This window comes from Eublepharis macularius, chromosome 9 (assembly GCF_028583425.1).
Source record: "Eublepharis macularius isolate TG4126 chromosome 9, MPM_Emac_v1.0, whole genome shotgun sequence".
NCBI classification, from domain to species: Eukaryota; Metazoa; Chordata; class Lepidosauria; order Squamata; family Eublepharidae; genus Eublepharis; species Eublepharis macularius.
Window position 1 is genome coordinate 20,547,939 of NC_072798.1, and position 13,341 is coordinate 20,561,279.

The 13,341-nt window shown below is 41.7% G+C and overlaps 1 protein-coding gene across 1 annotated transcript in view; it reads right to left on the reverse strand.

Moving 5' to 3' along the window:
* Nucleotides 1-13,341, reverse strand: part of CACNA1C (calcium voltage-gated channel subunit alpha1 C) — a 681,102-nt gene that overhangs the window by 131,521 nt on the left and 536,240 nt on the right. The window contains exons 26-30 of the mRNA XM_054988003.1: nucleotides 13,144-13,196; nucleotides 12,874-13,020; nucleotides 12,015-12,216; nucleotides 9,732-9,890; nucleotides 8,787-8,897 (exon numbers count right to left, since the gene is read on the reverse strand). Of these exons, the coding sequence (XP_054843978.1) occupies nucleotides 8,787-8,897; nucleotides 9,732-9,890; nucleotides 12,015-12,216; nucleotides 12,874-13,020; nucleotides 13,144-13,196 (672 nt within the window). The remainder of the gene's footprint in view (nucleotides 1-8,786; nucleotides 8,898-9,731; nucleotides 9,891-12,014; nucleotides 12,217-12,873; nucleotides 13,021-13,143; nucleotides 13,197-13,341) is intronic.

Sequence of the window (13,341 nt, forward strand, 5' to 3'; positions counted from 1 at the left end):
AGCATGGTTCGGAGAGGAGACAGCAAGGATGGAGGTCCGGTCTCAGAGAGCCAGTAAGAGGGGAGCAGGGCTGCTCAGTGCAGAGCCCAGGCAGGCAACCTAAGACTCCTTGTCCTGAATGACACTGCTGCCTACCCACTGGATAAGGCACCCGGCACTGAGTTCAGGAGGAGCCCAGGTGACAGGAGCATGGGAAACCCTAGAAGCCAGGAAGCCCAGTTAGGCCAGGGAGGAGCTGTAAGGCTGCAGCCCACTGTTAAAGAGGCTGTGCCTGCTCTGAGGCTACTGGGGCAACCATCACAAAAAATACTATTAGATGTTTAATACAGACTATAAAGTCTCAGACCAGGATCTGGGAGACATAAGTTTGATTCTCTGTCTGCCACGGAAGCTCTGTCTGCCACGGAAGCTTGGGTAGTTACCCACCCTCAGCCTAACCTACCTCACAGGATTGTTGTGGGGATAAAAGGGAGACAAGAATTATGTAAGCTACCTTGGGCCCCACTGGGTACAAAGGTAAGGTATAAAGTAAGTAAGTAAGTAAGTAAGTAAAGTAAGTAAGTAAGTAAATAAGTAAGTAAGTAAGTAATATGGCTGACTTTCAGTCAATATTATACATTAGCATTCACAGAGGAGAAGTGAAGGGAGGGGGACATATTTATTTCAGCTCTATCTTTGACTAAACCCTATTGAAACTCCTGGACATGAAGGCATGCTTCAGACCGAACTTTTGTACTCGTAGTAAGTGCTTGCATAGATTTATGGTTTCCTTTTGATGCAAGAAGTACCTTTTCTCATTTTATGCAGCTGCAGTTCTGGAGGCATAGTTGTGAATGAGACCCCAGCACACCATCCCACCGGGCTTTTTAACACTGTGAAAATAATTTTCTAAATTAAACAATTAAGTGTAATACCTAATCTTGTTCTTCCCACATTGCTGCACTGTGCACAGCCTTATCATTTTTTATTATAAATCATAATGACATAGTTAAAAACCTGAAGTGCTAGTTTGGAAATAAATCTGTCACAATGTTGCAAGAACACACAGATTCCCTGGATATGACTGCTGAGCTGCAAAGAGCCCCTTTTTAGCGAAGCTCCGGCCCACATTTTTCACATCACATTTCCTCTGCCAGATTACTTGCCAGTCTGGAGTGAGTCTATTAAGTCACATGGCACAGCTTTTTCTAGAGGAAACTAGTACTATTTCCTTTCAGTCACTGCATGGTAAACTGGGGGAGGAGGTCTTTCAAACAACTCTGAGGGCACACCTATAAAAGGCTTTTTCCTGTTGACAAACATGAAACAATTCTACAACTGTGTACTGAGCATATGTTCTCCTGTTCTACCTAGCAGTGGGCTCCTTCCCCCCCCCCATCCCTTCTGGCGCTACTACACAATAATGCAGTGTTATAATAATAATAATAATAATAACATTCGATTTATATACCGCCCTTCAGGACAACTTAATGCCCACTCAGAGCGGCTTACAAAGTGTTATTATTACCCCACAACAATCACCCTGTGAGGTGGGTGGGGCTAAGAGAGCTCAAGAGAACTGTGACTCGCCCAAGGTCACCCAGCTGGCTTAAATACCTGGGTATTACCTTCAATTATAATCTTAATTGTTCGGTACACCGGAATAGAACTATGAAACTAGCCAGGGCTTCTCTAAATCAATTAAAGAGTTTCTTCTTTATTAGAGGGAATCAATATGTTCCCGTAGCAATTAGAATATTTAATTCCAAATTATTGCCTCAAGTTGTATTTGGTATCCCTATATGGCTTAATGCCCTCAATCAAGATGTGGAAAACATACAAGCAATATTTCTTAGACAAGTCATGGGCCTACCCAAATGTGTGTCCTATTTTACCATGTGTCTAGAAACTGGCCAAAATCTGATCAGCACCAAGGCCTGGATTTTGACGATACGTTGCTGGCTTAAACTTCATTTTAGAGCTGAACCAGGATCCCTTTTAAACTCTTTGAAAAATGAATTGCAGAGTACGATCTGGGATGCTTCAATTAAACTTAAACTTAATCAAATTGGGATTGCCCTTGATGATTTAGTTTTAGCTAATGAATCTTATATCTTTAAATTGATCAAGCAACAATTCACGGACATCGAACAGCAAAAATTCCAGGTCCAGCTCAACCTAGTATTTGTTCACCTGCCATGCTTGGTCTTGTTAGTCTTCCAGGTAGGATGGCTTATTATCTTCATGCTCTTGATATTCCCGCTCAGCGCAGAGCCATTTCTTTGGCTAGGGTTGATGCATTCCCTTCCAGGATGCTTTCTGGCAGGTATCTCCAGACCCCGAGGCAAGAGCGCTTATGTTCATGTGGTCTCAATTCCTTAGACACAATTGACCATTTAATTTTAGATTGCCCTTTTTATGAGTCTCCCCGGGAATGTCTGCTTTCTAACTTAGTACATTCTAAATGTCATCTGAGTAACAACCTCAAGCGTCAGTTTCTTTTAAATGATTTGGTTCCTGAAATCACTGAAGCAGTTGCCAAATTTCTTGTGGAAGTTCTTAAACTTAAAGGTAATTTTAATTAGTAGTCTGTATGGATTTGTACATTTGGAGTTTTTTATGATATGGTTCAGATACCTTTCCAGCCTGTGATTGCTGTTATGCAGTGCTCTAACCAGAGCTGCACTGCTGATCCACCCACCAGCCTGAGCCTTTCATGGGGGAGATAAATTGTCTGATCCTGTGCCTTTAACACCAAACTGATACCTAGGAAGGGTAACTTCTTCATTCTTCTTTGAGATTTCTTTGCGTATACACTATGGAAATTTGAGCTTGTGTGCAGTATCATTTGGAAACTTTGAGAGCTAACAAGAAAAGATTTTTGCTGTTTGCTGTGCCCATCTTCCATCACAATGAAGAATGTCCCTCCAGATAAACTATAAGGTAGGCCAATGCACTCCACAAACTCCCTTTCTTCTCTCAGAAACCTTCCGCCTCTGCCCTTCTATTTCCTTGCAAGTATGGTGCAGAGGATGACATTTAGACATTGCCTTTCTTGAGATCGGCCAGAAGTGTGCCACAGAGCTGAGTATCAGCTGCAAATCTGTGACAACCCTGTAAAAATCTCAGATGACCTCACTCAGCAGTTTCATGTAGGTGTTGAAAAGTACAGGGAACAAATAGAACCTTGCAGTAACCACAAGCTAAAGGCCAAGGGGCTGAGCAGCGGTTCCCCAGCACTATCTTCTGAAACCTACCCTCCAGGTAGAACTGGAAGCAGTGCTAAATGCTGCTTCCCAGTCCCAGCCCAGAAAGGTGATCCAGAAGGGTACCACAATTGCTGAGAAGTCCAGGAGAACCAATAGAGTTGCACCCTCTCTGTCCATCTCCCGGCACAGGCCATCTACCAGGGCAAACAAGGCTGATTCAATCCCATAACCAAACCTGAAACCAGACTGGAAAAGATCCAAACAATTCACTTCATCCAGGACTGCTCAGAGTTGTCCAGCAACCCACTACTCCATTCAATCATCTTGCTCAAGTATGGAACATTTGAGACTGGCTGATAGTTAATGAAAGCACCACAGTCTTTTTCAAACCTGGGGCGACTCCCCCCTGGAAGCATTAACTATCTCTTAGATACAATCAGCCATCCCCTTACAGATTTAAGTAGCCAGGGAGGCAAGGGTCGTATAAGCAAGTGGTAGGCCTCAAACTTCCAAGGATCCTGTCCACATCCTCAGACTTAATATACTGAAAAGTATCTTAAGCAACTGGACAAATTGGCCCCTTGGCACCATCTGACCCTGTCACTGCTAATGTAGAGTCCAAGAAGGTACCAATGCAGGAGATTTTATCCGCAAAGTGTTGAGTAAAATGATCACAGCAGGCAACCGAGCAGTCCACCTCTTGTAGGCCAGATCCCAACAGGCCTCTGACAACCTTGAATAGCTCCACTGGTCTACACAGATGCTGTGGTGGTGGGGAAGTATTGTTTCTTTGCCACCCTCACCACCACAGAGTATGTTTAAATAAGTTTCAGCCCATGTCTTATTGTCACTTATTTATCCCAAGTCTTCCTCCACTGTCACTCGAGTCATCTCCCTTGTCTTTTCATCCCCCACTGCCCCTCAGTAAACCAAGGGCCGATCTGGCCTCTAACACCTGAAAAATGGCACCTGGGAGTAATTGTGTCAACCTCCTGGGTCATTTCCTCATTCCAGAGGTCAATAAGGCATAAACAGGAACACCAACCATACCAACAAGAAAATCCCCTAGAGCTGTCAGAAAGGAATTCAGATCCATAAAGCACCGGGGGGGGGGGTGGATCATTTTAATAGATTGCCACTCTGCAGTCTTAGTATCTCTGTAACCTGAGCAAATAGGAATCTGTCCATGACAAAGGAACCATCATCAATTCCTCCATCCTCACATTAAATTCATCCTGTCCAGAACAAAATACCTGATCAAGCGCGTGACCTGCACACTGTATTGGACCAGTTATTACCTGAGACATGCACATCATTGTCATGAATTGCTCTTGATAAGACAGCTTTGGCATGAATGCTGAAGTCCCCTAGGACAACCAGCCTAGCGAGACCACCTCTGTCAGCTCAGGCAGGGAGACCGTTGGGTATCAGAGTGGGTGATCTACCAACAGAATCCCTATCCTGCCTCTCAATCCCTACATTAGGAAGACAGACTCAAGACTAGATGTGTCCTGTATGGAGCATCGTGCTATAAGCTACAGCGATATCACCTCTCTGCCCATCGAACCTATGCTGATGTATCACTAAGTACCCCATGCAACACAGTTGAGAGAGATTAATTCTTCCCTCTCCCCTCAGCCAAGTCCATCAATATGATAAATATAACATAGCAACATAAACATATTAAAACAAGAGATCTGCAGCCAAATCAATTGCCTATTCTGCCACCACTTTACTTTATGGCTTCCTTACTTTGCTGTCCAACAACTCCTGAACTTTCAAAAGCTTGTTGCCAAGAATCTCTGCCAACCACATACATCTTACCCTTCTCAGTTTTGTGTGTGGTTTTCCCCCAGTTGCAATTTCCCCAACCACATGCCCCCCATTCCCCATCCCAGACTTTGTAAGGATTACCAAAAGAGAGCAAGGGCTGGTACATGAATTGTGTTAACAGACTGATTTCTAGCAAATACGACTTTGTCATGAAAGGGTAGATCAGCCACAGTTACTGACATTCCCTCTTCTGTAAAACAACAGTTCACTCTATTTCTCTCTCTGCCTCAGCATGTAATCCCTTCTGCTGTACACTCTGTTCTCCTTCTTTTATACCCTCTGGATGCTGTTTCCTCTCAGTCATCTGATTCCTTTGACCTCATAAGAGTTTGCCCTAAATGGAGCCCTTACTTCCATAAAAGGATGTGCACTATCAGCAGTCTTTTACAGACACCTTCAGTCCAAATAGAACATGTTTAGGAAGACAACTGGGCAACCGCCAGTTCTTAGTATAAGATTAATTAGCCTAAAACATTACAGAGCTTGTTTGCTTCATTTCTCTATATTCTGCATGTGTATTATTTCCTTTTTCCAGGATCCCCTTTTCAGTGTATCCCTCTATTTCCCCATTTTCTAAATAATCAGCATTCCTATTTTACTAAAACTTTTTGTTACTTGTGCTGCATTTCACTGCTACAGAAAAGCTCTCCCATTTTATCTCCATTACTCAAACACAGTCTTCTTTCTCGGTCTCTTTTATCCTAATTACTCCCTTTTCTGAGCCTTCCATAGTCTTTCTCACTTTCTCCAAAGCTCATGTTCTATTTTCAGTATGAGCACGTTGGAAGTAATAAGATAATCAATGCAAATTCCAGGTTTTTAAAACTGGCCTACAGGATCTCAAGAGATACCATTCAAAAACTACAAGGCATTTCATAAGTCCAAAACATGAAGAATAATTTAAAAAGCAACAACAATGTTTTCCTTTGCTCCAAGAAGCACCCTGCCAACTCTGTTTTAACTATTTATCCTTGTTTACTTTATGAAATTCAGCTAACACAGTACCAGACTATTTGAGATTCATATCTCAAAGACTCACATCAATATTCCATGATCTGTGTGGATCACTGTGAGCAGATCCCATGAGCCCAAATTTCATAATGACAACTCCCTTGTTAGTCTTTCTTATTACTAATACCTGAGTGACACTGGTTCCTGAACAACAGCTTTGACTTCTCTGGAATATGCCCTAAAGGGAGTGGTGATAAACTCTCCTACATACCTAGAGCCAATTGCAGAAAGTGTGATGAACTACAGTCTATAAATAAAATGTAAAACTCAACATAACCTTGTATCAATAGGCTTCTATGTAACAGCCTATTCAATATTCCAGTGCAAGTAAAGAGACTTAGGTCTATCAGCTGAGAAGCCTGAATGGATAGTTTTGGTCTTCTGTAACTCAACTCTCGAAGCATTCTTACAGTGCCATCAGAACTACAACTGTTCCATTTAGGATAGCACTGTTAGAGCTCTCCCGCATGTGCATATCCATAGAGCTCAACCCACTTTTTTCAAAACAAAACTAAAAAAAATCTAAGGTACTTTGAAAAAAGTAGGACAAAAACTCTTGAAAATTTCTGTGTGAGCAGCACTCAATACTACCTGCCCTCACCTCTTTTGCTTGGCTTATGCTGCAACTGCTGTAGAAGACATAGAGAGCGTGAGCTTATTGTTTTGAGGTTCAAGTTTTACAATGGTATACACTCAAATGATGTTCATGTGAGATTACACCACCTCAGTTAAGCACATCTGGACAGAGACAATTTTAAGTTAAGAACTGTTGCCTCATACTCCAGAATTATCTGCAAATGGCTGAAAAAATGTATATTTCCTGCTGCTTCTGTGACAATCTTTTTCCAAAAGGAACCTTCAGGAATCCTGAAAAAAGTGTATGTGGTGGGTAGTGTTTGGAATAAAATAAAATTAGCTGTTTAATGAACACTTGGTTTGGGCTTTATTTCTCTGTAAGCAGATGCCCATTCCACTAAACTGATCCTGCAAGAAATGTAACTGAATTTGTCACTGATATTATGGCTTCAAGTTTCTATTTTCTTTCTTCAGGACAGTGTTATCTCTTTCTTTAGGTAAAGTTTGCAATTTTAAAAGCACTCTTCTGGCTTTCCACAAAATACGTAAACTATGCAAGACTTAAATATTCAGGAAGGCTTTTTTTATTAAGGTAGAAGGGCTTTGGAAAAGGGATAGGAGCTGCAGACTATACTACTGTGTACTGACAGTTACTATAACCTATTGCATTGTTTATGGGATCTTGAAGCTGTAATTCACATTGATACACTATGTAATCTGCCTTGAGTCTCAATGAGAAAGGTGGACTATAAATAATATAAAACAAACAAATAAAATTTCTAAAATTTGTGTTAAAGAAAATAGCCTGGAATTTGCTCAACTAAATTCTTCAAGGGACAAACAACCATATGTCATATGGTAGAAATGCAGAGTGGGTTTTCTGAGCTCTCATGGCTTTCCAGTGCTTTGAAGACTGCCTACCCAGAGTGGATCACAATTCAGCAGGCTACAGTTTTACTTATAACCATATCTGATGCACTTACCACAAAGATAACGTTGCAAGTCCTAACTCATAATGGCAAATCAAAAATTACAATGGCTATTGAGACCAAGATGATTTTGCAAGAAATCAAGATAAGCCAATGCATGCCAGCAACTCAAGTTGTTTATTCGTGGTGGTAGCTAAGCATCTTGGTGTAAAGCATATGCTGGTGTTGCCAGCTACACAGAGCTACTAGACTTGTTCCAAATGCAGTTTAACTTAAGTAACCATTTCCTACTGAACCAATACCTTCCCAGAGATCATTTCTGCCTGCATGTTAAAACACAAGAAAAGCTGACTAGGTCCTCCTACAGACAGTCCTCCTACAGAACTGTACTACCTCAGAATTTTATGGGTAATTGGTTATTTGAAAGTACTACCATGTCAGATCCTTGCTGCACGTGGAAAACTAGCATATCAGGAGATATCTAGGTCTAACAAGTCAAGAAGAAAACTACTTTTCCATCTGCAGAGCAATATGAACACAAATATATTTTACACAGACAATCATACACACTCACTTCGGAGTGGTACTGTCCCACGAGAAACATGATTATGTCACAAAGATACTTTCTTCACTACAAAAATCCATAAATCTAGGAGCTGATCCAAACAACCATGTTTGAAGTAGAAGTAGCCTTTCCCTTTCACATTTATCTGGAAGACTGGTTTTGGAAAGCACCTGCACTGAATAAGATTCCATATCCCCCCAAAAACCTGATTACAAGAGTCTATCTGTAAGATGAAAAATGTTTTTTTGGAAGTGCTCCTAGCACCATAAAATTGCAACTCTTTGAAGGTAGGATCTTGTAATCAATTTTTTTTGGCGACACGGAATGATGGAGAATGTCATGGTGGCTCTTCCACCTCAAACATGTTCTTGTAGCTGGCCTCAAGTAAAGTAAGAATAGCGGAGTGCCATACTGTTCTAGAGTAAATACCATGATGAATCACCGGGATGTTGTGTTTCTAAAAAAACATGGCTTTTCTACCTCTACACTTAAATCAAGTACAAAAGGCTCCTCCAAGCACAGGCTGAGACTCCAGTCCAGACAATATCTGCTCAAATCCACCTCTAGAGTGGAAGATGGGAGTACAGTGGGGGTATTGATAGGTTTGTTATGTATTTTCATTTCCTCCTGTCCTCCCTTTTGACACCATAAGTGTGCTGAGAAGGAATGATCAACTGCTCCTACCTTGGGTTTGAAGGCAATTAGTTTCAGGACCATCTCAACGGTGAAGAGGCCGGTGAAGAGCATGTTGAGAATGTTCATTGCTTCTTTGAAGAGGCAGCTCTGGCCATAGTGCTGAAAAATGAACATCCTATTTGGCATTTTGAAAAATTGATTGGGCTCATCCTACTTTTTCTTTTGTAAAGAGCCTCTCCTCCCCCATTTATTTATATTTTTGTTACTTTCAATGAACTGATTTTAAAATATTATCTCTTATTTCAAAAGGATTCCCCCTGTAGACATCTGCAGTGCTGTGAAGTGACTTCCTCTCTATGGTGACTTCCTATATATGGCACTAAAATAGCCTTTTCAAAAGTCAGAAAAATCTGACGTTTCTAGCCATCATGATTCGCAAGACTCAAAAAACAAAACAAAACTCAGAGTAGAGTCTTGGCTGCCAATGATCATGTGCATACAACTTTCATATTGCTCATTTCAACTGTACAAAATGCTTCACTCATTCACAATGTCGCTGTGATCCTTACAACAGCCTCATAAACTAGGAGAGTATTACTATGCCAATATGGCAGAGGAATTGGATGGATGGGTAACAGCAGATAAGAGAACAATAGCTTGCCTTATACTAGTCAGTTCATGCTTGAAGTAAGAGCTCTGCTGAGAACTTTCCTATTCACACAGTAAGCTACTACAGTAATGTACAGCTTGTGTTCCTTTCTCCAGTTCTCATACTCTTTCCTCCCCATCCACCTCCTTATTCTCCATAATTAAACTTCTAACAATTCTATAAATATTTTTAAATCCCCTGAATATCAGAATATAAAATGACTGTCTACTATTGCCCCTGGCATACGAGTGCCATTTGGCATTCTCACCCACACAGTCCTTGGCAAACAAACAACGTTTTGTATTACTACTAAACAGAAATGCCTATTCTAATTCCTGACCTACCTGCATGGCCAGACAGATGGTGTTCAGAAGGATGAGGACGAACATCAGGTATTCAAAATAGGTAGAGTTCACCACATACCACACTTTGTACTGGTACTTGTTTTTAGGGATATACCTTCGCAGGGGGCGAGCCTTCAGGGCATATTCTACACACTGCCGCTGTAAATAAAAATTAGACAGTTAGATGCGCCATCCATTTCTAGAAAATTTCCATGGCGATTTGTCAAATGTACTATTTTTGGGGCCTGAAGTTCTCAAAGTGAAGGTAACACTCTTTAAGGGCTTGTGATCCCAAAAAGACCATTCAAAAGAATTGTGTCTGTGGATCAAAGAAGTGTAGGTCAACTTAATAACAGATACTCTTGAGACATCTTAAAGATTAATAGAATTATTATGGAATAAGCTTGTGTGGACTATTCCATAAAATCTTGTCACGATATATCGCCAAGTTTTTAAAGCACCACAAAACACTGGCCATTTCCACATGGCTTACCTTCTTCCGAAAACTTCCGAAAAACAGCATCTTTGCACGCGAAATTGCACCAGGAAGACGCTGTTATCGCGTGAAATCATGCAAGAAGATGCTGTTATTGCGGAAGACAGCATCTTCTCGTGCGATTTCGCGCATTAACAGCATGCGAATACGCTGTTTTTCGGAAGTTTTCAGAAGAAGGTAAGACGTATGGAAACGGCCTCTTTGTTGCTTTTCCTGCAACAGACTTAATCCCTGGAATTTATCAGAAATCACAGGAAAGATTCTTAGCATTTATATAGTGTATTTCATGTGTTCCAAGTGCTTCACAAATAATTCTATAATCATTATTGTTATCCCCACAGTGGGTGTGTGGGTGTGTGTACAGAGAGAATAATGCCTTCTGTAAAGACACTCAGTAGCTATGTGGCTGAGTTAAGACTCCTTTGTTCAGAGCTGACAGCGTGAGCTACTATTTTTGAGTGTACATAACGTTATATCCATCACTAACAGCAAAGAAACAAATATTTTCCTGGGGATAGGAAAGGTTTCCTAAGCCACTTCTCTGAATAACTACCCCTTCTTAGTTTACTCTAAATAGGTTGTTACACTGGAAAAATCAGCTTCTGCAGAAAGTTGCATGCATCGTGCTTCAAGGACTCTGCAGACACCTCTGAAGTAGGAGAGATTTGAAAGTGCTACCTATCTGCTTAGGCATCAAGTTGCCACAACTTATAGACTAAATGATAAAACCTTAGAAACCAAATATGAAAAGCAATTTGGGCTTATATAAATTGATGGGATTTGAGCCCCCTTCATATTTAGCAAGTTTTATTCTCACTTTTGTGAGCCACAGAATTGCTAATATCTTCCAGAAAGATATTCACTAGAAAGAAGGCTGAAGGACAGTGATAAAATCTCTCAGTTCTCCAACTGCTTGGGTGTCCCTTCTGTCTCCTGCTCAGCCTGCCAACCAGTTACTCCATGAGGGAAGTTTTGCTCTCTGAGAAACTCATGCAACTGTAGAAACATCATCTTACTTGCAGAAATATAGTATCAGAATTTAGGCTTGCATGTGAGCCTCTAACAAGAAACTGGCCACATTCAGACATCACATGTGCTTGTGCTTCACTTGCTCTTCTCATCTCACTCCTCTCATGGGAGGAGCTTGACTAAAAATTTCCTGCTTTAATTAAGCTCCAATTTGCCACGATGCCTTGGCAAATTAAGAGTTTGAGTGTGTGTGTGGGGGGGGGGGGGTGACAAATTTTGAATGGCCAAGGCACCTGCATTCATATGCCTTGGTAAACTAGAGTTTGACCGAGGAAGATCGGAAGGAATGATGGGAGCACATGAGCATAGCAAACAAGCTGAGTTTGTGCCCAGTGCCAACCAACCTCTGTCATGATGTCTGCATAGGTAAAAGGTAAAGGCAGTCCCCTGTGCAAGCACCGAGTCATTACTGACCCATGGGGGGATGTCGCATCAGAATGTTTTCTTTACAGACTTTTTGTTACGGGGTGGTTTGCCATTGCCTTCCCCAGTCATCTACACTCTACCCCCAGGAAACTGGGTACTCATTTTGCCGAGTTTGGAAGGATGGAAGGCTGAGTCAACCCTGAGCCAGCTACCTGAACCTGGCTTCCACCAGGATCAAACACAGGTCCTGAGCAGAGCTTGGGCTGCAGTACTGCAGCTTACCACTCTGCGCCATGGGGCTGCTACTGATGTCTGCATGTGGACATTATTTTACTTGCAAAAGAAAATCTCTTTGCTTGTACCACTGGATGCACTTGGTTCCTTTATGTTACCTGGTTCTTGTCCAGCTCACAGTTCTTGTACTCCTGCTCTCCTTGCTCCTGAAAAGTGACGATGACGAAACCAACGAAGATGTTCATCATGAAGAAAGCGATGATGATGATGTAGATAATGAAGAAAATGGAGATCTCCACCCTGTGGTTATAGATGGGCCCCACATCTTCCAGATGGGAATCAATAGATCGATACAGCAGTCTAGAAAAAGGAGAGAATCCCAAGACAGACACTAAGGGCACTTCTAGGTGGCCCTAACTGTGGAGACTGGGAACAGTGCCCTAAGGAGTGTTACTGTGTACACTGGTCCCTGCGAGGCCACAGGACTTATAGTGGCCAGTGCTGGACAAGTAAGAATTGTAAAGTCTTTGTCACAAGCTCCCCACAAAAAGTGTGAAGACATCTCAGGAGACTATAGTGAGCCCTGCCTTTCTCTGGAACACTCCTAAACTGCCAATGAATGCTACAGTACTCAGCTGGAAGCATAGGAAGTCCGAGTATGTCATTAGAAAGTTTCCAGCAGACTTATAACATATTGATCTTTTGAGTGCTTCAACAAGCGTCAGTAATAAAACTCACTGCTGTGTATCCTACCACTCCACACAGCCAAAGAGTTGCTTCTGTTCCTGAGGATGGAGAAATGCTATAGACTCTACTGAGCAGACTGGTTGGATGCAAGCCGCTATAGCCCATAGAACCTCTGATGTCAAGGTTGAACTAGTATGAGATGATGCGAATGCACTGAAGCATTTGCAAGACTGGTTTGACACACTGGCCCATATGCTGAAAAAAGCCAACTACTTTTGTTTTCAGCAAATTAAAAAAAAATGGTTCTCTGATTTAGCTTTAAACACTCACTCTGGCCAGCCTTCAAAGGTGGAAACAGTAAAGAGGGCCATCATGGCAGTGAGGACGTTGTCAAAATCAAACTTGCTATTCTCCCAGTTTCGGACCTGGATCATTGGTTGGGAGACCTCTCCATCCTTGTAAGTAATAAAATTTCCCCTGTTCAGAGAAGAAAGATATTGGAAAGGGGGTGGGGGTGGAGATGAGAGAATTAAGTATTTGGCATCATGACAAGTGGATGGGAAACTCTGCAAGGCGTCTGGCTAGGTACAATGAACTCACTTGCAGTCTGCCTCTGTTTGCTTGGAACTATCAGTGCAGCTGTACAATTTGCCCTGGAAGAAAATGAAAGCGGAAACATTACAGATCATGTAATGGCTGAGGCCTGAATTTTTAGGTAACCTCATGAAGAAATAATGAGTCTTGTGCTTTCTTTACTTGTTGACATTTTAATAAACATAACTATTGCCCTTTGTCCAG